Source organism: Crinia signifera, chromosome 8 (assembly GCF_055691185.1).
Source record: "Crinia signifera chromosome 8, ASM5569118v1, whole genome shotgun sequence".
Taxonomy (NCBI): Eukaryota; Metazoa; Chordata; class Amphibia; order Anura; family Myobatrachidae; genus Crinia; species Crinia signifera.
Genome location: NC_139224.1, coordinates 173,125,124 through 173,151,558, shown reverse-complemented (window position 1 = coordinate 173,151,558; position 26,435 = coordinate 173,125,124). Strand labels below are relative to the sequence as shown.

At 45.9% G+C, this 26,435-nt stretch overlaps 1 protein-coding gene across 16 annotated transcripts in view; it reads right to left on the bottom strand.

Moving 5' to 3' along the window:
• Positions 1 to 26,435, bottom strand: part of NEXN (nexilin F-actin binding protein) — a 67,848-nt gene that overhangs the window by 36,192 nt on the left and 5,221 nt on the right. For 7 of the 16 annotated variants that reach the window (XM_083157806.1, XM_083157816.1, XM_083157807.1 and 4 more), the window contains exon 2: positions 4,807 to 4,883. In XM_083157806.1, the coding sequence (XP_083013932.1) occupies positions 4,807 to 4,851 (45 nt within the window). In that variant the 5' untranslated portion in view covers positions 4,852 to 4,883. Of the gene's footprint in view, positions 1 to 4,806; positions 4,884 to 6,110; positions 6,761 to 24,350; positions 24,662 to 26,435 lie in introns of those variants that run through there. The other 9 variants (XM_083157802.1, XM_083157804.1, XM_083157803.1 and 6 more) reach the window with 9 other exon arrangements.

Sequence of the window (26,435 nt, the reverse complement as noted above, 5' to 3'; positions counted from 1 at the left end):
GCGCACACATATTCCTCAGCGCTGTACAGAGACTATTATTACCAGTTATTATATAGCGCACACATATTCCGCATCGCTGTACAGAGAATATTATTACCAGTTATTATATAGCGCACACATATTCCGCAGCGCTGTACAGAGATTATTATTACCAGTTATTATATAGCGCACACATATTCCGCAGCGCTGTACAGAGAATATTATTACCAGTTATTATATAGCGCACACATATTCCGCAGCGCTGTACAGAGACTATTACCAGTTATTATATAGCGCACACATATTCCACAGCGCTGTACAGAGACTATTATTACCAGTTATTATATAGCGCACACATATTCCGCAGCGCTGTATAGAGATTATTATTACTAGTTATTATATAGCGCACACATATTCCGCAGCGCTGTACAGAGACTATTATTACCAGTTATTATATAGCGCACACATATTCCGCAGCGCTGTACAGAGATTATTATTACCAGTTATTATATAGCGCACACATATTCCGCAGCGCTGTACAGAGACTTATCACCAGTTATTATATAGCGCACACATATTCCTCAGCGCTGTACAGAGAATATTATTACCAGTTATTATATAGCGCACACATATTCTGCAGCGCTGTACAGAGATTATTATTACCAGTTATTATATAGCGCACACATATTCCGCAGCGCTGTACAGAGACTATTACCAGTTATTATATAGCGCACACATATTCCGCAGCGCTGTACAGAGAGTATTATTACCAGTTATTATATAGCGCACACATATTCCGCAGCGCTGTACAGAGATTATTATTACTAGTTATTATATAGCGCACACATATTCCGCAGCGCTGTACAGAGACTATTATTACCAGTTATTATATAGCGCACACATATTCCGCAGCGCTGTACAGAGATTATTATTACCAGTAATTATATAGTGCACACATATTCCACAGCGCTGTACAGAGAATATTACCAGTTATTTATATAGCGCACACATATTCTGCAGCGCTGTACAGAGATTATTATTACCAGTTATTATATAGCGCACACATATTCCACATCGCTGTACAGAGAATATTACTACCAGTTATTATATAGCGCACACATATTCCACAGCGCTGTACAGAGAATATTACTACCAGTTATTATATAGCGCACACATATTCCGCAGCGCTGTACAGAGAATATTATTACCAGTTATTATATAGCGCACACATATTCCACAGCGCTGTACAGAGAATATTACTACCAGTTATTATATAGCGCACACATATTCCACAGCGCTGTACAGAGAATATTACTACCAGTTATTATATAGCGCACACATATTCCACAGCGCTGTACAGAGACTATTACCAGTTATTATATAGCGCACACATATTCCACAGCGCTGTACATAGACTATTACCAGTTATTATATAGCGCACACATATTTCCCAGCGCTGTACAGAGACTATTATTACCAGTTATTATATAGCGCACACATATTCTGCAGCGCTGTACAGAGATTATTATTACCAGTTATTATATAGCGCACACATATTCCGCAGCGCTGTACAGAGAATATTATTACCAGTTATTATATAGCGCACACATATTCCACAGCGCTGTACAGAGAATATTACTACCAGTTATTATATAGCGCACACATATTCCACAGCGCTGTACAGAGAATATTACTACCAGTTATTATATAGCGCACACATATTCCACAGCGCTGTACAGAGATTATTATTACCAGTTATTATATAGTGCACACATATTCCGCAGCGCTGTACAGAGACTATTATTACCAGTTATTATATAGTGCACACATATTCCGCAGCGCTGTACAGAGAATATTACTACCAGTTATTATATAGCGCACACATGTTCCGCAGCGCTGTAAAGAGAATATTACTACCAGTTATTATATAGCGCACACATATTCCGCAGCGCTGTACAGAGACTATTATTACCAGTTATTATATAGCACACACATATTCCGCAGCGCTGTACAGAGAATATTATTACCAGTTATTATATAGAGCACACATGTTCCGCAGCGCTGTAAAGAGAATATTACTACCAGTTATTATATAGCGCACACATATTCCACAGCGCTGTACAGAGTATAGTTGAACACTCGCATCAGTCCCTGTCCCATTGGAGCTTACAATCTATATTCCCTACCCCATGTACACGCACACACAGACATTCTAAGGTTTTTTGTTGTTGTTGGGAGCCAATTACCCTACCAGTATATTTTTTGATTGTGGAAGGAAACTGGAGTACCCGGAGGAAACCCACGCAAGCACGGGGAGAATAAACAAACCCCACACAGTTAGAGCCATGGTGGGTATTGAACCCATGACCTCAGCACTGTGAGGCAGTAATGCTAACCATTACACCCTCCATACTGCCCCGTATATATAACACATGGTGGGGATAGAACCCATGACCTCAGCGCTGTGAGGCAGTAATGCTAACCATTACACCACCCGTACTGCCCCGTATATATAACACATGGTGGGAATAGAACCCATGACCTCAGCGCCGTGAGGCAGTAATGCTAACCATTACACCGTCCGTACTGCCCCGTATATATAACACATGGTGGGATTTGAACCCATGACCTCAGTGCTGTGAGGCAGTAATGCCAACCATTACACCATCCGTACTGCCCCGTATATATATAACACATGGTGGAATAGAACCCATGACCTTAGCGCTGTGAGGCAGTAATGCTAACCATTACACCGTCCGTACTGCCCTATATATAACACATGGTGGGGATAGAACCCATGACCTCAGTGCTGTGAGGCAGTAATGTAACCATTACACCATCCGTACTGCCCCGTATATATATAACACATGGTGGAATAGAACCCATGACCTTAGCGCTGTGAGGCAGTAATGCTAACCATTACACCATCCGTACTGCCCCGTATATATAAAACATGGTGAGGATAGAACCCATGACCTCAGTGCTGTGAGGCAGTAATGCTAACCATTACACCATCCGTACTGCCCCGTATATATAAAACATGTTGAGGATAGAACCCATGACCTCAGCGCTGTGAGGCAGTAATGCTAACCATTACACCATCCGTACTGCCCCGTATATATATAACACATGGGCCCTTATTCAGATCGGCACGGTACGGCCCGCGTGCGGCCGTACCGCCGATGTTTGTGGTCTGCACATGCGCAGAGGTCATTCTGCGCATGTGCAGCCCCCTTCGCCGCAGACGGATTTCGTCCGCCGCAAAGGGGGCGTATAGGGGCGTGAGGGGCTTCAGCCCCTCATTTCCCTATGTGTACGCCCCGCGTTTCATGGGCGTTCCCATGAAAACGCGGGGCGTATGCATGGTAATGAGGGCATGACGCCCTCATTACCATGACATGGGGGCGGAAAGCTGACGTCGCCGGATGTCAGCTTTCAGCCCCCTTACAAGCTCCCACACGGACGATTGTCCGTGTGGTCTGAGCTTGCGGGAGCTGCCGCGGCGTGCGGGCCTGCCTTCGATGGTCGTCGACCATCGAAGGCAGGGGGCAGCTCCCACCATGGTGGAGGCGTAGCCTCCACCATTTTTGTGCGGATCGCCAGCCGTCCGTGTACGGACGGCCGTGGCGATCCGTCCGGTGGGCGGCCCTTGGTTTGTGCGGTCGGAGCCCCGTGTGCGGCTCTGACCGCACCAACCAGAATAAGGGCCATGGTGAGGATAGAACCCATGACCTTAGTGCTGTGAGGCAGTAATGTAACCATTACACCATCCGTACTGCCCTATATATAACACATGGTGGGGATAGAACCCATGACCTCAGTGCTGTGAGGCAGTAATGTAACCATTACACCATCCGTACTGCCCCGTATATATATAACACATGGTGGAATAGAACCCATGACCTTAGCGCTGTGAGGCAGTAATGCTAACCATTACACCATCCGTACTGCCCCGTATATATAAAACATGGTGAGGATAGAACCCATGACCTCAGTGCTGTGAGGCAGTAATGCTAACCATTACACCATCCGTACTGCCCCGTATATATAAAACATGTTGAGGATAGAACCCATGACCTCAGCGCTGTGAGGCAGTAATGCTAACCATTACACCATCCGTACTGCCCCGTATATATATAACACATGGTGAGGATAGAACCCATGACCTTAGTGCTGTGAGGCAGTAATGTAACCATTACACCATCCGTACTGCCCCGTATATATAACACATGGTGGAGATAGAACCCATGACCTCAGCGCTGTGAGGCAGTAATGTAACCATTACACCGTCCGTACTGCCCCGTATATATAACACATGGTGAGGATAGAACCCATGACCTCAGTGCTGTGAGGCAGTAATGCTAACCATTACACCATCCGTGCTGCCCCAATACACACATGTTCCATATGAGCACCTCGCTGTTTGGAACTAGAGCAGAGCAGCAAGGCATCATTAGCAAGGTTGGACTACATACACATAAAATGACTTTGTTGTAACCTTGTATATGTGTGTGTGGAAGAGTGTGGTACACTTACAGTAGTTGTGTAACTCCCGGAGACATTGGAGGTATAGACCACTGGCCTCCAGCTGTTAGGAGGGCAACAAGAAAGAAATATGGAGGGCACACTGGTGAACTAGGACAGATCTCTCTCCACTCATGTCATAGTGAGTTGTTGCTGACTGCTTTTGTCTCACCAGCCACTGACCTCACTACATGTGATGTTAAGTTATATGTAACAGCTGCAACCTAATGGGAATATCTGTACAATATACCAGTTGTACCATGATAAGTGTTAATTACACGTGTATATGTTTATTCTACCTACCTCCGCCTTTTGGGCCACATCATTCATGATTACGGTCCCTTCCATTCCCAGTTTGGCAGATTTTTGTAGTGTTCAACCTGAAATGACAGAGACTCATGTAAGTTATTGTTCCATGTCCTGTATAGTTTGGGCCTGGTGACAAGAAAGAGACTTTAATCTCATTTAATGCTTAGTACATAGACCCCAAAAAGGTATAGTATAAAGTTAGAACGTGCAGATAACAAATGCAATATTTATACATATACAGAATATAGAATGGTCCAAAAGTTGGTACCTTGTACTCGTATGTTTAGAGGTTTTAAATTGACGCTCTGGGAGACTCTCAAAGAGGTGCCCAGGTAGGAGGTGTGGTCTACAGCCGCACCATTGTGGTCCAGCTCCCGCCATTTTCCAAAGGCATTGCACAGCGGGGGTGGGGAAACAATGACATGATACAGTATGAGTATGAACCTATGACACCATACGTCAGAGGGGAAGGGGGCAGTAGGCTGTAATTAGGAACCATCCAGGTGCTCAGGCAGCCTCCTCTATAGCCCAGTTCTTGCAGAATTTCTCCTGTTACATCTTGAAATGGTTTAGCTTAGTAGTAAGAGGAGTAAATCCATTCACCTATCGAAGCTTTGGATATATAGATTTTATTTAAAAAACAAAAAAAAAACTAATTTGTTCAACAATTTTGATTCAAATACATGGGGCATCTTAGATCAAAATGCATCAGATAGATTCATGTATGTACTAAGGCAGCGGTTCTCAAACTGTGGGTCCTGGCCTTCTCAGCATGGGGTCGCAACTCCATGTTACTAACCATCAGGCTGATGACTTTTCTATTCTGGGCCAGTGATTCAAGGAGTCTGAAAAATCTGTTGAATTGTCTCTTTGCAACCCAGACCTCCTTCCCAGGAACTAACACCTGCAGGCGGCATCAAACTGAACGTATCTCCTAATACTGATGCATGGGGACAGCATTGTCCCAGCAGGACTGTCAGGTAATCAGGGCGTTTCTGTGAGATGTCCTGCGTAACGCGATTCATTATTCCAGTATGCATCGTAGACACAGAAAGCGAGATCTCGTCTATGACTGAATGATGAACAGTCCTCTTAGTCATTTAATTAGGATCTATATATATTTAGCCGGCAGCTGGCAATTCCGGCCTAGATAACACAGTCATCAGAATTTATTTATAAGGTGCTATGAGACTCCTCAGCGCCGGAGAGTCAGATACACAGATCCGACATAGATAATTCATTTTAACTGAAGGGAACACGTGGCAAGGAATACAGAGAACGGACATTGTGACACTTACGCCGCCTGTGTCCCCAAGGTCCGCAGGATGTCACTGTAACTCCAGCAGCATTGGACGAAGGATCCCCAACATCTAATGCTGGACGTGGAAAGTCCCCTCTGCTACGCCCCAGCCAAACATGGTTGGATACGGTTTCATGTTTTGTATTTGGTATATGAATGTGACTAGTCTGCCGCTCTCAGCAAATACAACAATCTGTGCGACGCGTCATTGTGATCAAACAAAGGAGATAATTAGTAACCAGGGAAATTGTTTGCAACATAAAAAGGGAAAGTAGATATTTGGATATAAGGCCTGGGTTAGCAACAAAAAAAAGCACACAACTGTACAAAACCATGCTGCGCTGCAGGTGGGGAAGATGTAACATGTGCAGAGAGATTTGGGTGTGTTAATTACTGCACCGTACACCTGTACCTAGGATTTGTGTTACTAGGCAACCGGCCTGGCAGCGGTCCTAGATCAGTGCAGGAATGTTATCTGCTGCAAATTCCAATGTTATCTCCTATAGCCCGAATTAGAACCCACTATGTTACTCCCACCAGATTCCTGCCCCCTTTATCCAATCCAGCGGGAACTCTCACTAAGTGCTGCCGTTTCTCTAGTGTGGTTTGTTATTACACAATGTAACAATGATTGTTACATTGTGTAATAACAAGCTGAGATACAAACATGGAAACAACTGGTCTCCGACACCAAGGCTGCAACTTCATGTTGTCTAAGCGCACGCGGCAGAGGAAACCTCAGAGAAACACAGAATGTGACAGCAGATAAGAACCACTTGGCCCATCTAGTCTGCCCCTTTACTAAACATGTTACCTCAAACCATATTTGATTCTTATTTCTCTGTAAGGATATCAATATGCCTATCCCAAGCATGTTTACATTGTACTACTGTATTTGCCTCTACCACATCTGATGGGAGGCTATTCCACTTATCTACTACTCTTTCTGTGAAAAAATTCTTCCTCACATTTCCCCTGAATCTTCCTCCCTCTAGTGTCAGTGCATGTCCTCGTGTTCTGCTGCTCCTCTTCCTGTGAAGAATGTCTCCCACCTGTACCTTCCTCCCCCTAGTGTCAGTGCATGTCCTCGTGTTCTGCTGCTCCTCTTCCTGTGAAGAATGTCTCCCACCTGTACCTTCCTCCCTCTAGTGTCAGTGCATGTCCTCGTGTTCTGCTGCTCCTCTTCCTGTGAAGAATGTCTCCCACCTGTACCTTCATCCCCCTAGTGTCAGTGCATGTCCTCGTGTTCTGCTGCTCCTCTTCCTGTGACTAATGTCTCCCACCTGTACCTTCCTCCCTCTAGTGTCAGTGCATGTCCTCGTGTTCTGCTGCTCCTCTTCCTGTGAAGAATGTCTCCCACCTGTACCTTCCTCCCTCTAGTGTCAGTGCCTGTCCTCGTGTTCTGCTGCTCCTCTTCCTGTGAAGAATGTCTCCCACCTGTACCTTCCTCCCCCTAGTGTCAGTGCATGTCCTCGTGTTCTGCTGCTCCTCTTCCTGTGACTTATGTCTCCCACCTGTACCTTCCTCCCTCTAGTGTCAGTGCATGTCCTCGTGTTCTGCTGCTCCTCTTCCTGTGACTAATGTCTCCCACCTGTACCTTCCTCCCTCTAGTGTCAGTGCATGTCCTCGTGTTCTGCTGCTCCTCTTCCTGTGAAGAATGTCTCCCACCTGTACCTTCCTCCCCCCAGTGTCAGTGCATGTCCTCGTGTTCTGCTGCTCCTCTTCCTGTGACTAATGTCTCCCACCTGTACCTTCCTCCCTCTAGTGTCAGTGCATGTCCTCGTGTTCTGTTGCTCCTCTTCCTGTGAAGAATGTCTCCCACCTGTACCTTCCTCCCCCCAGTGTCAGTGCATGTCCTCATGTTCTGTTGCTCCTCTTCCTGTGAAGAATGTCTCCCACCTGTACCTTCCTCCCTCTAGAGTCAGTGCATGTCCTCGTGTTCTGCTGCTCCTCTTCCTGTGAAGAATGTCTCCCACCTGTACCTTCCTCCCCCCAGTGTCAGTGCATGTCCTCGTGTTCTGTTGCTCCTCTTCCTGTGAAGAATGTCTCCCACCTGTACCTTCCTCCCTCTAGTTTCAGTGCATGTCCTCGTGTTCTGCTGCTCCTCTTCCTGTGAAGAATGTCTCCCACCTGTACCTTGTTAAAGCCCTTGTTATATGTGACAGTTTCTATCATGTCCCCCCTTTCCCTTCTCTGCTCTAAAGTATACATATTAAGATCTTTTAGTATTTCCTGGTATGTTATGTGATGTAGGCCATGCACCATTTTAGTTGCCCTTCTTTGTACAGTCTCTAATGTATTTATATCCTTCTGGAGATATGGCCTCCAGAACTGAACACAGTACTCTAGGTGAGGTCGTACCAATGACCTATACAGTGGCATTATTCTTTCTTTCTACTGCTGATACCTCTCCCTATGCAACCAAGCATCTGACTTACCTTCTTCATTGCTTTGTTACATTGCCTATCTGCCTTTAAGTCCCCTGAAATAGTGACACCTAGATCCCTCTCTTCCTCAGTAGTTTCCATTATAGTGCCATTTATACTATATTTAGTCTTTGGATTTTTGCAACCCAAGTGCATGATTTTGCATTTTTTGGCATTAAACTGTAGTTGCCATGCAATGTCAGTTTTCTGACTATACTTGCAACAAAACTGTGGTCCCTTCCCCTCTCTTTCAGCAGTGAATACTGAGCCTCATTGGCCGTACCCACCAGTACAGACCCTGCCAATAAGTTAAGGCCCATACACACTAGGAGATTTTAAAAGGCTTTGCCAAAATCTCTGATAGATATATCTTTCACCAAAGTAGTGCTTACACACTTATCTATTTTCCCAATGAGCAAGAGATTAATATTATGCAACACACCGTGGTGCCCATTACACATTATACCACATACCATAATGGCTTTTACATATTATGCCACATTAGTGCCGCTTACCTACATGTTAATTGCTTGGAGTTTCTTGTTCAATGCCAGTGGCTTCATGTGGTAATGGAGGGGGGGACTATACTGGAATGGGGGAGGGAGCGGACTGGTCAGCCAGGCTGAAAGCCCGGATGCTATTGATGATTTAGGAGCGTTCATCATTGTTACTCAGCCGTCGCTGGGGCATACACACTAGGCGGTTTTCAGCTAATCGCCTAGTGTGTATGGGCCTTTATGTCTGCAGTAATTATTACATGCATAGCTTGCAGCATACCTCCCAACTGTCCTGATTCCAGTGGAATAGTCACAGTCACAACTTTTAAGGCACTGAGCCAAAGTCCCACAGGTGGCGGAGAGGTTGGGGTGTCACTCTGTCGGTGGGGAAGTGAATGGATGATGCACACATCAGCCACACCATATCTCCCAACTGTATCTGTCATCCAATCGGAACCTGCCATGCTCAGAGAGGGATGGGACCTCGGGAGGGCTGGGTAAGGCTTCGTGAGTGAATAGATGGGGCAGCTACATGTTCAATGTCAGCCTGGTGTGACTGTTCTCCTTCCCATAAAGTGCCCGGGTAATGCATATCAGGTACTCAGACCTCACTTTGTATGTAATCTACGTCAGGTACATCATAACTAAGCCTCTCAGCTACCCCACGGGCTGAAAATAATCAAGGGTCTTTTATGAGAAGCAGAGGGGGCGTGGCCAGTGCCATGTAGATCCGGCACATTATCAGCACCAATAAGTCAAATGACAAAAAAATTATAATTTTGTGTCAAAACTAAAAATACTATTTAATAATTATGATTTATGTGAATTGTGCAGCCAGCTGGTGCATAGTACATTCCAAGAAGTTGTGTTAAGCTCCCAATTTTCTATGGTGCCCCACTCAAACCCAGAAGAGAGGACCTACTAATCTCCTTCATTCTGCCCGCACCCTAGTGAAGGGGCCAGGATCGAGCGCCAATCACAGGGAGTTGTTACATTTTAGCCCCGCCCCCGCCTGGGGACCCACAAATCACAACATTGGTCGAAGTGGAGGCGAGCTTGATTATGTTAGAGGTCCGTCCTTAACCTTTGGCAATGGACATTAACCCTGGAAAATGGTATGCGGTATCATGTGTCAGAGGAATTGCGATGTGTGGCATAATGGCCCTTATTCAGGTTGGATCGGGCGAACGACTGCGGGTGTGCCGGTCCGAACAAACCGCTCACTCTTGGTGACCGTGAGTCCGCCCACAGAACATCTGCACACGGTCGGTGGAATAAGCCAGCAAAGGGGAGTGGCGTGCATATGAGTGTATGCTACCGTGCTCGGACGGATCTCAGCCTTTTCGCTCGGAGACTGAGCATGTTTCTCCGATCGTAAGAGGAAGCGTACGCCCGAGCATGGTGACGTACGCTTCACATATATGGTCCAGCAATTATTCCCTTATAACTTAGCTTCTAACAGTTACCAAAATATGCTGTTTGATTTTTTGATTGCTTTATATTACCCCATTTGTCTTCCTTAATCTACAATTGAACCCTCATTACATGTATATTTATTGTGTTTGGTGCAAGTGTGAGTGTTGACACATGTCGACTCCTGTGAATTGTGTGTCCTGTTGTCCTAACATGACAGGCACACTTGCATTAAGGGTGTAGATGTTTGGATGCTTGGAACGGTGGCAAGTGTAGAAAGTGAACCTTCCAATGTGCATCTGGGCAGTGTATGGCTTGCAGGTACTCAATTGGGTCATTATAGTAAATTGCCTGCAGCATTGCGTATTATTGCGTTCAGGTGTCAGTATTTTAGGTGTGTTCGCGTTAATGAGCCGAACGCTTGCGGCCGTATTTAGCCGGATGGTCTAAGAGTGCTAGGGAGAAGTTTTTGGCGGACCGATGGTTAAGTGTCCCGACCGCTTGCCGAGCCAATCAGATGCACCTCTGCAGTTTGGGTACACACCCCCATGTACGCCCAGGGATACGCCCAGTTTCGCCCTGTTTTCTAGCCTCTCCCATAAAAACGCCCATTTTGTATGTCTGTGATCGGACTCGTCTTTTTGATAGGTTAATCGTCGCACATGCGCATTGCGAAAGGTACGCATACGCAGTGGAAAAAACGCATTCCGTCCACACACGTAGCGGAACGATTCAACCAGACAGTGGTTGAAAAAAAATGGTCAACACGTTTCTTTTTTCTGACCACTGGCCATAATACATCTATTATACCCTATACAGACATAGGACACTACACCCCAACATGTCCTGACCACTGGCCATAATACATCTATTACACCCTATACAGACATAGGACACTACACCCCAACATGTCCTGACCGCTGGCCATAATACATCTATTACACCCTATACAGACATAGGACACTACACCCCCAACATGCCCTGACCGCCGGCCATAATACATCTATTACACCCTATACAGACATAGGACACTACACCTCAACATGTCCTGACCGCTGACCATAATACATCTATTACACCCTATACAGACATAGGACACTACACCCCCAACATGCCCTGACCGCTGACCATAATACATCTATTATACCCTATACAGACATAGGACAATACCCCAACATGTCCTGACCACTGGCCATAATACATCTATTATACCCTATACAGACATAGGACACTATACCCCAACATGTCCTGACCACTGACCATAATACATCTATTACACCCTGTACAGACATACTGTAGGACACTACACCCCAACATGTCCTGACCACTGGCCATAATACATCTATTACACCCTATACAGACATAGGACACTACACCTCAACATGTCCTGACCGCCGGCCATAATACATCTATTACACCCTATACAGACATAGGACACTACACCCCAACATGTCCTTACCGCCGACCATAATACATCTATTACACCGTATACAGACATAGGACGCTACACCCCAACATGTCCTGACCACTGTCCATAATACATCTATTACACCCTATACAGACGTAGGACACTACACCCCAACATGTCCTGACCGCTGGCCATAATACATCTATTACACCCTATACAGACATAGGACACTACACCCCCAACATGTCCTGACCACTGGCAATACTACATCTATTACACCCTATACAGACATAGGACACTACACCCCAACATGTCCTGACCGCTGGCCATAATACATCTATTACACCCTATACATACATAGGACACTACACCCCAACATGTCCTGACCACTGACCATAATACATCTATTACACCCTATACAGACATAGGACACTACACCCCAACATGTCCTGACCACCGGCCATAATACATCTATTACACCTACACAGACATAGGACACTACACCACAACATGTCCTGACCGCTGGCCATAATACATCTATTACACCCTATACAGACATAGGACACTACACCCTATAACATGTCCTGACCACTGGCCATAATACGTCTATTACACCCTATACAGACATAGGACACTACACCCCCAACATGTCCTGACCGCTGGCCATAATACATCTATTACACCCTATACAGACATAGGACACTACACCCCAACATGTCCTGACCGCCGGCCATAATACATCTATTACACCCTATACAGACATAGGACACTACACCTCAACATGTCCTGACCGCTGGCCATAATACGTCTATTACACCCTGTACAGACATACTGTAGGACACTACACCCCCAACATGTCCTGACCACTGACCATAATACATCTATTACACCCTGTACAGACATACTGTAGGACACTACACCCCAACATGTCCTGACCACTGGCCATAATACATCTATTACACCCTATACAGACATAGGACACTACACCCCAACATGTCCTGACCACTGGCCATAATACATCTATTACACCCTATACAGACATAGGACACTACACCTCAACATGTCCTGACCGCTGGCCATAATACGTCTATTACACCCTATACAGACATAGGACACTACACCCCAACATGTCCTGACCACTGACCATAATACATCTATTACACCCTATACAGACATAGGACACTACACCCCCAACATGTCCTGACCGCTGACCATAATACATCTATTACACCCTATACAGACATAGGACACTATACCCCCAACATGACCTGACCACTGCACAGGAGCCATTCTGCACTGCATGCATACATGGGGGCACTATGGTGTATAGAGGGGTGGAGGCACACCATGGCATATGGAGGCATTATCATGGGGGGGGGCACTGTTTGTTACGGAGTCAATTTTATTTGAGGGCCCCTAGAAGTTAGTTACCAAGGGCCCCCTCAAGCAGAGCCATAAATATACTTTTTTGGTGCCCTGTGCCAGAAAGAGAATTGGTGCACAGTGTCCCTGATTCATATTACACCACATCGTAGTGTCCATTATTCATATTCACAGTAGTGGCCCCTAATCACATTATGCTACATAGTAATACCCTTTCTACGTCACCTACATAGTAGTAACCCTTATACACATCAGCTACACAGTAGTACCCCTTATACACGTCAGCTACACAGTAGTAACCCTTATACACATCAGCTACACAGTAGTACCTCTTATACACATCACGCTGCACAGTAGTACCCCTTATACACGTCACTGCACAGTAGTACCCCTTATACACGTCAGCTACACAGTAGTACCCCTTATACACGTCACTCTGCAAAGTAGTACCCCTTATACACATCAGCTACACAGTAGTAACCCTTATACACATCAGCTACACAGTAGTACCCCTTATTAACGTCAGCTACACAGTAGTACCCCTTATACACATCACGCTGCACAGTAGTACCCCTTATACACGTCACTGCACAGTAGAACCCCTTATACACGTCAGCTACACAGTAGTACCCCTTATACACGTCACTCTGCAAAGTAGTACCCCTTATACACGTCAGCTACACAGTAGTACCCCTTATACACGTCAGTTACACAGTAGTACCCCTTATACACATCACGCTGCACAGTAGTACCCCTTATACACGTCACTGCACAGTAGTACCCCTTATACACGTCAGCTACACAGTAGTACCCCTTATACACGTCACTCTGCACAGTAGTACCCCTTATACACGTCACTGCACAGTAGTACCCCTTATACACGTCAGCTACACAGTAGTACCCCTTATACACATCACGCTGCACAGTAGTACCCCTTATACACATCAGCTACACAGTAGTACCCCTTATACACGTCAGCTACACAGTAGTACCCCTTATACACGTCACACTACACAGTAGTACCCCCTTATACACGTCAGCTACACAGTAGTACCCCTTATACACGTCAGCTACACAGTAGTACCCCTTATACACGTCACTCTGCAAAGTAGTACCCCTTATACAAGTCAGCTACACAGTAGTACCCCTTATACACGTCAGCTACACAGTAGTACCCCTTATACACATCACGCTGCACAGTAGTACCCCTTATACACGTCAGCTACACAGTAGTACCCCTTATACACGTCACGCTGCACAGTAGTACCCCTTATTCACGTCAGCTACACAGTAGTACCCCTTATACACATCACGCTGCACAGTAGTACCCCTTATACACGTCAGCTACACAGTAGTACCCCTTATACACGTCAGCTACACAGTAGTACCCCTTATACACGTCACGCTGCACAGTAGTAATCCTTATACACGTCACGCTACACAGTAGTACCCCTTATACACGTCACTGCACAGTAGTAACCCTTATACACGTCAGCTACACAGTAGTACCCCTTATACACGTCACTCTACACAGTAGTACCCCTTATACACGTCAGCTACACAGTAGTACCCCTTATACACGTCACTCTGCACAGTAGTACCCCTTATACACGTCACTCTACACAGTAGTAACCCTTATACACATCACTCTACACAGTAGTACCCCTTATACACGTCACACTACACAGTAGTACCCCTTATACACGTCACACTACACAGTAGTACCCCTTATACACGTCACTGCACAGTAGTACCCCTTATACACGTCACTCTGCACAGTAGTAACCCTTATACACGTCACTCTGCACAGTAGTACCCCTTATACACGTCAGCTACACAGTAGTACCCCTTATACACGTCACTCTGCACAGTAGTACCCCTTATACACGTCACGCTACACAGTAGTACCCCTTATACACGTCACGCTACACAGTTGTACCCCTTATACACGTCACACTACACAGTAGTACCCCTTATACACGTCACGCTACACAGTTGTACCCCTTATACACGTCACACTACACAGTAGTACCCCATGCACACACTGCCAAAAGTAGTGTCAGTTATACACATGGGACCTTATACTGGTCCATGCGCACCGTTGCAAATTCGCAGAGGTGCACAATGCTTTGCTACTGCGCATGCGCATTTCTGCGCTCGCACCGACCAGTGCGGGCAGGGGGCGTGGGGTAGTGGTGGGTAGTCATGCCCATGGGAACGCCCATAATTTCATGGGTGTTCCCATGATGAAGCTAGGTGTTCCCATGGTAATGACTCAGTGACTTGGGTGCCGGGGGGTGGGCAGCTGACATCACCGGATGTCAACTGCCCATCCTGTCCTCGGTCAGGACACATGCAAGCCTACAAGACAACTGAGAGTGTCTTAAATTTGCGTGTGCTCACCACATAATTCGATGGTTGACGACCATTGAATGATTTGGGTGTTGCCGCGTAGGCTGTGAATAGATGTTCATGCATTTGCAGCTGTGCATGTGAATTCGCCCTGCGAAGGGGCGGTGGCATATGCAAGCAGCAGGCAGGCTAAAAATTACACGCAGCGCTGTGTGGCAACCAGAATCACCCCCACTGTCCACAGTAGTAGTGCCCCTAACAAATAATTCCCACAGTAGTAGTGCCTATTATATATAATGCCCACAGAAGTAGCACCCGTTACATATAATGCCCACAGTAGTAGTGCTGCACATAATGCCCACAGTAACAGTGCCCATTACATATTATACTCACAGTAGTAGTGCTGCACGTAATGCCCACAGTAACAGTGCCCATTACATATTATACTCACAGTAGTAGTGCTGCACATAATGCCCACAGTAACAGTGCTTATTACATATAATGCTCACAGTAGTAGTGCTGCACGTAATGCCCACAGTAACAGTGCCCATTACATATTATACTCACAGTAGTAGTGCTGCACATAATGCCCACAGTAACAGTGCCCATTACATATTATACTCACAGTAGTAGTGCTGCACATAATGCCCACAGTAACAGTGCTTATTACATATTATACTCACAGTAGTAGTGCTGCACGTAATGCCCACAGTAACAGTGCCCATTACATATTATACTCACAGTAGTAGTGCTGCACATAATGCCCACAGTAACAGTGCTTATTACATATTATACTCACAGTAGTAGTGCTGCACGTAATGCCCACAGTAACAGTGCCCATTACATATTATACTCACAGTAGTAGTGCTGCTGCACATAATGCCCACAGTAACAGTGCTTATTACATATAATGCTCACAGTAGTAGTGCTGCACGTAATGCCCACAGTAACAGTGCCCATTACATATTATACTCACAGTATTAGTGCTGCACATAATGCCCACAGTAACAGTGCTTATTACATATTATACTCACAGTAGTAGTGCTGCACGTAATGCCCACAGTAACAGTGCCCATTACATATAATACAGTTGTAGCACTGCACACAATGCCCACAGTAACAGTGCCCATTACATATAATGCTCACAGTAGTAGTGCTGCACGTAATGCCCACAGTAACAGTGCCCATTACATATAATGCCCGCAGTAGTAGTGCTGCACATAATGCCCACAGTAACGGCCCATTACATATAATGCTCATAGTAGCAGTGCCTATTACATATAATGCTCACAGTAGCAGTGCAGCACAGAATGCCCACAGTAACAGTTCACATTACACATAATGCTCACAGTAATAGTACTGCACATAATGCCCACAGTAACAGTGCCCATTAAATATAATGCCCACAGTAACAGTGCTTATTACATATTATACTCACAGTAGTAGTGCTGCACGTAATGCCCACAGTAACAGTGCCCATTACATATTATACTCACAGTAGTAGTGCTGCACATAATGCCCACAGTAACAGTGCTTATTACATATAATGCTCACAGTAGTAGTGCTGCACGTAATGCCCACAGTAACAGTGCCCATTACATATTATACTCACAGTATTAGTGCTGCACATAATGCCCACAGTAACAGTGCTTATTACATATTATACTCACAGTAGTAGTGCTGCATGTAATGCCCACAGTAACAGTGCCCATTACATATAATACAGTTGTAGCACTGCACACAATGCCCACAGTAACAGTGCCCATTACATATAATGCTCACAGTAGTAGTGCTGCACGTAATGCCCACAGTAACAGTGCCCATTACATATAATGCCCGCAGTAGTAGTGCTGCACATAATGCCCACAGTAACGGCCCATTACATATAATGCTCATAGTAGCAGTGCCTATTACAGATAATGCTCACAGTAGCAGTGCAGCACAGAATGCCCACAGTAACAATTCACATTACACATAATGCTCACAGTAATAGTACTGCACATAATGCCCACAGTAACAGTGCCCATTAAATATAATACTCACAGTAACAGTGACCATTACATATAATGTTCACAGTAACAGTGCCCATTAAATATAATACTCACAGTAACAGTGCCCATTACATATAATGCTCCCAGTAACAATGCCCATTACATATAATGCTCACAATAGTAGTGCTGCCCATTTTGCCCACAGTAACAGTGACCATTACATATAATGCTCACAGTAGTAGTGCTGCATGTAATGCCCACAGTAACTGGGCCCATTACATATAATGCTCACAGTAGCAGTGCTGCACGTAATGCCCACAGTAGCAGTGTCCATTACATATAATGCTCACAGTAGTAGTGCTGCATGTAATGCCCACAGTAACAGGGCCCATTACATATAATGCTCACAGTAACAGTGCCCATTACATATAATGCTCCCAGTAGCAGTGCTGCATGCAATACCCACAGTAACAATGCCTATTACACATATTGCCCACAGTAACAGTGCCCATTACATATAATGCTCACAATAGCAGTGCTGCACGTAATGCCCACAGTAGCAGTGTCCATTACATATAATGCTCACAGTAGCAGTGCTGCACGTAATGCCAACAGTAACAGTGCCCATTACATATAATGCTTACAGTAGCAGTGTCCATTACATATAATGCTTACAGTAGCAGTGCCCATTACATATAATGCTTACAGTAGCAGTGCCCATTACATATAATGCTTACAGTAGCAGTGCCCATTACATATAATGCTCACAGTAGCAGTGCTTATTACATATAATACTCAGAGTACTAGTGCCCATTACATAAAATGTTCACAGTAACAGTGCCCATTACATATTTTGCTCACAGTAGCAATGCTGCACGTAATGCCCACAGTAGCAGTGTCCATTACATATAATACTCACAGTAGCAGTGCTGCACATAATGACCACAGTAATAGTGCCCATTACATATAATGCTTACAGTAGCAGTGCCCATTACATATAATGCTTACAGTAGCAGTGCCCATTACATATAATGTTCACAGTAACAGTGCCCATTACATATAGGCCCTTATTCTGGTTGACTCACCTGGGTACGATTTCGCACCCTTGCTAGTCACTCTAACCCCGCTTTACGAATGGTTACCCGGCGCCACCCATTCGCATGCTGAATTTGGTTGCAAGGCTTGCGGATGGATGTTTTGCATGAACAGCCATTCGCACGCCAGTGGGAACCTCCCTAATCTTTCTGGTAGGAGGAAAGTAAAAACTGTCAGCACAATGTGAAAGTACATTGCAGAAGCCGTCATTTGACAGGCTTTTAACTAGTTAAACTATAATAGAACTGGTCCAGCGGACAGTATATTACAATAGCCAGGCCTCAGCCACGTCGCACTTATCCTCCACTTCCAACTTAAATAGAGAAACAACACAAATATTCAGTTCCTGTAACTGGCATAAAGCTGCAGACAGGCGCTGCCAAGATGAGAGCATGGAGGTTCGCGCCGCTCTCCGGACGGGATGTAGAATAAACACATTTTCTCCTCTAAAGTGTTCAGATATATTGTTCCCTGGATCTGCTCCAACGCTGGGTTGTGTTTGTCAAAGGAACCGTATGGGTGAGTGGGGTATGATATTGCTGTACAGCCCCACCACTAGCTGCGCAGAAAGGGCAAGAAACAGAAGCTGATGGTGGTGTGTGTGTATGTATATGTGTATACGTATGTGTGTGGGGGGGGGGGAACACAGGTGCTCAGCTGTGTAAGTCCAAAAATAGCCAAACTGTACATCAGTGTGGGTGCTGTTCTGCTGCCTCAGACAGGGCCCTCAGCCAGGACAGGAGACAGTTGGGGAGTCTCTTGGGAACGCATCATGCTCTCACATACCTCCCAACTGTCACGATTACAGCGGGACAGTCCCGATTTTCGGGTCCTGTCCCACCCGCGGCAGGCATTGTCCCGCTGCGGGGGGTGGCAGTTGGGAGACCCCCCAATCTAGTAGAATAGACGCTGTGCGCATGCGCACAGCGTCTATTCTCGTATGAAAATGAGGTTGCGGCTAATTAGCATAAGCCACACCCTCATTTGCATACGCCCGCCCCTTTTCGGGCTTCGCCGCACGAGTGTCCCTATTTAATCAGGACAGAAGTTGGGAGGTATGCTCTCATGGCTGTAGTAATACTGAGGGCCGGATTAGGGGCCACGTGGGTCTCGGGCTATTGAGAGAAATGGTGGAGGCATGGCCAGTGCATCCCAATACAATCAGCGCCAATGCATAATTGCCTACTTTTAAACTCTCCTCTCCAGGAGAAGCCTGGAGAGGAGACTGACAGCATCACTTCTGGGGCGGGGCCTGATGTAGACGTCATCAAACCCCGCCCCCAGCACTGAAAATCCCCCCGATTTGCAGGAACTTGAGGAGGGGACTGGGCTACATGACACAATTTGCATATTTAGCCCCACCCCCTCCCAGCGAAAAGCCGCAAATCGCGGTAAATACAGGAGGCGGCTGGACAGATGCAGAGGGCGAGGGTTAATCCGGGAGGATTGGCCACCTTTCCGATGGGCCGGGACTCGGAGGCAACCCTGCCCCAATGTCTCCCTAAATACGTAAAAGTAGAAAAATTGCCTCATTGGTGTTTTATGTACTAAGATGGAAATTCTATGGGAGATGGGATGTAGCTATGGACAGACAAGCAATTCTATCTATTATCTTCAACATAAAGAAGTCGATTCTGAATGGTTGCTAGGGGCAACACCCTATCTTCAATAGAACTCCCATTTACAGATTGTGTCAGGAAAATAGAACAACAATATTAATACTTGGGATTTATGAAGAAGTTTTTGGCCGGCTGAGCTGCTGGTCATTATCATACTGTCATGATGATGGGCCTATTATTACACGGAGGCCTGGGGCTGTAGACACATCTGGCCCTGGTAATACTGAGAATCCTATGGCTGCTGCTTATGGAGACACATCGTCAGTTGGGTTCTGTAGATCTTTATCCATTTCCATGGAAATCACCGTAAATCAGTGTTTTGTTTCCATTCACTAAAATATGGTTTTATATTCATTTTTAAAGTTTACCACATGTGCGTCCTGGAAATACCATAATGCACCGTTCTATATACAGCTGTAACATTGATAGACTCATATAGGGGCACATTTATCATTGGATCACATATGCAATGCGATATGGGCGCCATTTACCACTGTGTCGACAAAAAATCAGTGAAAAACCCCATGTCGACCTTTTGACTGTCGAACTTGCCCATGTTGACCTAATGTTCTGTCGACATAGACACGTCAACCTTGCTGTCTGTTGACCTAGTGGTGTCGACCGAATGCTTGTCGACCTAGTTGGTGTAAACCTAACAACCCACACCCGATGTTGATACATTGGGCAGCTTCGCATCCCCCATAGAAAACTACGGGGGATGCGGACGGCGGCAGTGCAGGGGGGATCACAGCAGGGATCAGAGACCCCCATTTAGTACATTAGGGTGATACTTAATATTTGCGGCTAACCCCTCAAAATCTGTTTTCGGGGATTAAGCTGCAAATATTGATTGATAAATTCGGCCCTTACTATCTTTGTGTTACTTCTTGCTGCAATACATTCTGCTCCATCTGTACAGGCGCTGGGAAGCCTTGTAAATGGTGTCTCACATGTGACTATAGGTGACACCATTACTATTATATGGGAGCAGCTGTCACCTGTTCTCAGGGCTCATCACATGCTCAGTGGCAGCCATGCCGGCCCCTGGTTACACAGCCTGGGGCCCACATAGTACAACGCTGCAAGGACCACAAGTAGCAGCCTTATATCCTGTAATATCTGGTAATTCCGCAGCGGGAGAAGGACGGAGACAGAATTTCAGCTACGCACAGATAACCCATTGGGTATTATTCTAGTTCACTCTCAGATGGACAAAACCATGTGCACTGCAGGGGGGGGGCAGATGTAACAGGTGCAGAGAGAATTAGATTTTGGTGAGTTATTTTGTTTCTGTGCAGGGAAAATACTGACTGCTTTATTTTTACACTGCAATAAAGATCTCACTTTGAAGAAAAACCCCACCCAAATCTAATTCTCTCTGCACATGTTACATCTGCCCCCCCCCTGCAGTGCACATGGTTGTGTCCATTTGAGAAGGAATTTGCCTCTAAGAGTGAACTAGAATAAGGCCCATTATCCAACCAGCCGCAGTGACCCACCTTACCATACAGTATTATATCATATTATAATCCAGCCAGCCGCAGCGACCCACCTTACCATACAGTATTATATTATAATCCAGCCAGCCGCAGCGACCCACCTTACCATACAGTATTATATCATATTATAATCCAGCCAGCCGCAGCGACCCACCTTACCATACAGTATTATATTATTATCCAGCCAGCTGCAGCGACCCACCTTACCATACAGTATTATATCATTATATTATAATCCAGCCAGCCGCAGCGACCCACCTTACCATACAGTATTATATCATTATATTATAATCCAGCCAGCCGCAGCGACCCACCTTACCATACAGTATTATATCATTATATTATAATCCAGCCAGCCGCAGCGACCCCCCTTACCATACAGTATTATATCATTATCCAACCAGCCGCAGCGACCCACCTTACCATACAGTATTATATTATAATCCAGCCAGCCGCAGCGACCCACCTTACCATACAGTATTATATTATAATCCAGCCAGCCGCAGCGACCCACCTTACCATACAGTATTATATCATTATATTATCCAGCCAGCCGCAGCGACCCACCTTACCATACAGTTATATTATATTATTATCCAGCCAGCCGCAGCGACCCACCTTACCATACAGTATTATATCATTATATTATTATCCAGCCAGCCGCAGCGACCCACCTTACCATACAGTATTATATTATTATCCAGCCAGCCGCAGTGACCCACCTTACCATACAGTATTATATTATTATCCAGCCAGCCGCAGTGACCCACCTTACCATACAGTATTATATCATTATATTATTATCCAGCCAGCCACAGCGACCCACCTTACCATACAGTATTATATTATTATCCAGCCAGCCGCAGCGACCCCCCTTACCATACAGTATTATATTATTATCCAGCCAGCCGCAGCGACCCACCTTACCATACAGTATTATATCATTATATTATTATCCAGCCAGCCGCAGCGACCCACCTTACCATACAGTATTATTATATTATAATCCAGCCAGCCGCAGCGACCCACCTTACCATACAGTATTATATCATTATATTATTATCCAGCCAACCGCAGCGACCACCCTTACCATACAGTATTATATCATTATATTATTATCCAGCCAGACGCAGCGACCCACCTTACCATACAGTATTATATTATAATCCAGCCAGCCGCAGTGACCCACCTTACCATACAGTATTATTATATTATTATCCAGCCAGCCGCAGCGACCCACCTTACCATACAGTATTATATCATTATATTATTATCCAGCCGGCCGCAGCGACCCACCTTACCATACAGTATTATATCATTATATTATAATCCAGCCAGCCGCAGCGACCCACCTTACCATACAGTATTATATCATTATATTATTATCCAGCCAGACGCAGCGACCCACCTTACCATACAGTATTATATTATAATCCAGCCAGCCGCAGTGACCCACCTTACCATACAGTATTATTATATTATTATCCAGCCAGCCGCAGCGACCCACCTTACCATACAGTATTATATCATTATATTATTATCCAGCCGGCCGCAGCGACCCACCTTACCATACAGTATTATATCATTATATTATTATCCAGCCGGCCGCAGCGACCCACCTTACCATACAGTATTATATCATTATCCAGCCAGCCGCAGCGACCCACCTTACCATACAGTATTATATTATAATCCAGCCAGCCGCAGCGACCCACCTTACCATACAGTATTATATTATTATCCAGCCAGGCCGCAGCGACCCCCCTTACCATACAGTATTATATTATTATCCAACCAGCCGCAGCGACCCACCTTACCATACAGTATTATATTATTATCCAGCCAGCCGCAGCGACCCACCTTACCATACAGTATTACAGTATATCATTATATTATTATCCAGCCAGCCGCAGCGACCCCCCTTACCATACAGTATTATATTATAATCCAGCCAGCCGCAGCGACCCACCTTACCATACAGTATTATATTATTATCCAGCCAGCCGCAGCGACCCCCCTTACCATACAGTATTATATTATTATCCAGCCAACCGCAGCGACCCACCTTACCATACAGTATTATATTATTATATTATTATCCAGCCAACCGCAGGGACCCACCTTACCATACAGTATTATATTATAATCCAGCCAGCCGCAGTGACCCACCTTACCATACAGTATTATATTATAATCCAGCCAGCCGCAGCGACCCACCTTACCATACAGTATTATATCATATTATAATCCAGCCAGCCGCAGCGACCCACCTTACCATACAGTATTATATTATTATCCAGCCAGCCGCAGCGACCCACCTTACCATACAGTATTATATTATTATCCAGCCAGCCGCAGTGACCCACCTTACCATACAGTATTATATTATTATCCAGCCAGCCGCAGTGACCCACCTTACCATACAGTATTATACTATAATCCAGCCAGCCGCAGCGACCCACCTTACCATACAGTATATTATTATCCAGCCGGCCGCAGCGACCCCCCATACCATAGAGTATTATATTATAATCCAGCCAGCCGCAGCGACCCACCTTACCATACAGTATTATATCCATACTTGCCGACTCTCCCGCAATTAGCGGGAGCCTCCCGCTTTGGACACCATTCTCCCGGTCCCCCGCAAAGCCCCCCCAATCCCCCGGAATTTCAAAGCTGAGCTTAAAAAACGGACTGCGCATGCGCTAGTCCGGCGCGTTGTGGTCGGGGGTGGAAGTACTACGCGTCGCATCAGTGTGAGAGCCTGCTAGCAGTCACAAGCAGGGAGACTCCGAGCAGCAGTGAGTGAAGCCCGCCCCTGTGACCTCTTCCCCTCTCTGCCTCATCTGAGAGCTGCTGCTGCTGCGTGCTGGAGACACAGAGGAGGGGGAGAGACGGGGACGGCATAGACAGCATCTGGTCTGGAAACTGACAGACCTGCCAGCTGGGAGCTCGGAGGAGAGGCTGGGGGAGGAGCAGGAGTGCTCCGTTCCCAGGTTAGTAGTAGTACATGATATTGTTCTGCCACAGAAGCTCCATGCTGGCTGGTCCTGTGTGTAGGCAGCTATGTCATGTGATCTGTTTGTTTTTGTGTGTTTTTTTTAGCTTGGCACTGACTTTAATGTGTGTATGTAGGTGACCTATGGGTGTATCTATTAAACCTGGCACTGTGTGTGTATGTGTGTGTCATTGTGTGTGAATAGCCTACCACTGTTCTGTGTGTGTGCGCGTTTACTGGCAGCGATCCCTGTGAATTTTAGGCTGGCACTGAGCATTTGTTAATATGTGTAGGTAGGATCCCTGTGTGTGTGTGTGGGGGGGATGGTAAGGCAGTGACCCCTGTGTGTGTTGGCCGCTAGTGACCCCTCTGTGTGTTTGTGGGGGTGGGGGGACGGTAGTGACCCATGTGTGTGTGTGTGTGTGTGGGCTGGCAGTGACCCTTGTGTGTGTGTAGGCTGGTAGTGACCCCTGTGTGTGTGTGTGTGTGTGTGTGTGTGTGTGTGTAGGCAGGTAGTGACCCCTGTGTTTGCTTAGGCTGATAGGTTGTGTGTGTAGGCTGGTAGGTTGCCGACACTCCCGGATTTTGCAGGAGGCTCCCAATTTAGGCGACAGTCCCCCGATTACCTGCAAAGCCCTCCCAATACCCCTGAATACTCAATTCCCAGCTAAAAATCCAGACCGCACAGTGCGAGTCTGTACGCAATGGGGACATGATCATGCCTAATAGGCCACGCCCACTTTGCTGTGGCCCCCCCCCCATTCTGGGTCGGCCGCGCCTCCGGCGCGGCAGGTCACAGGTTGAGAGGTATGGAATCTCCCTGAAATCCGTTTAAAAAAGTAGGCAAGTATGATTATATCATATTATAATCCAGCCAGCCGCAGCGACCCACCTTACCATACAGTATTATATCATTATATTATTATCCAGCCAGCCGCAGCGACCCCCCTTACCATACAGTATTATATTATAATCCAGCCAGCCGCAGCGACCCACCTTACCATACAGTATTATATTATTATCCAGCCAGCCGCAGCGACCCACCTTACCATACAGTATTATATTATTATCCAACCAGCCGCAGCGACCCACCTTACCATACAGTATTATATTATAATCCAGCCAGCCGCAGCGACCCACCTTACCATACAGTATTATATTATTATCCAGCCAGCCGCAGCGACCCACCTTACCATACAGTATTATATTATAATCCAGCCAGCCGCAGCGACCCACCTTACCATACAGTATTATATTATTATCCAGCCAGCCGCAGCGACCCCCCTTACCATACAGTATTATATTATTATCCAGCCAGCCGCAGCGACCCCCCTTACCATACAGTATTATATTATAATCCAGCCAGCCGCAGCGACCCACCTTACCATACAGTATTATATTATAATCCAGCCGCAGCGACCCACCTTACCATACAGTATTATATTATTATCCAGCCAGCCACAGCGACCCACCTTACCATACAGTATTATATCATTATATTATTATCCAGCCAGCCGCAGCGACCCACCTTACCATACAGTATTATATTATAATCCAGCCAGCCGCAGCGACCCACCTTACCATACAGTATTATATTATTATCCAGCCAGCCGCAGCGACCCACCTTACCATACAGTATTAT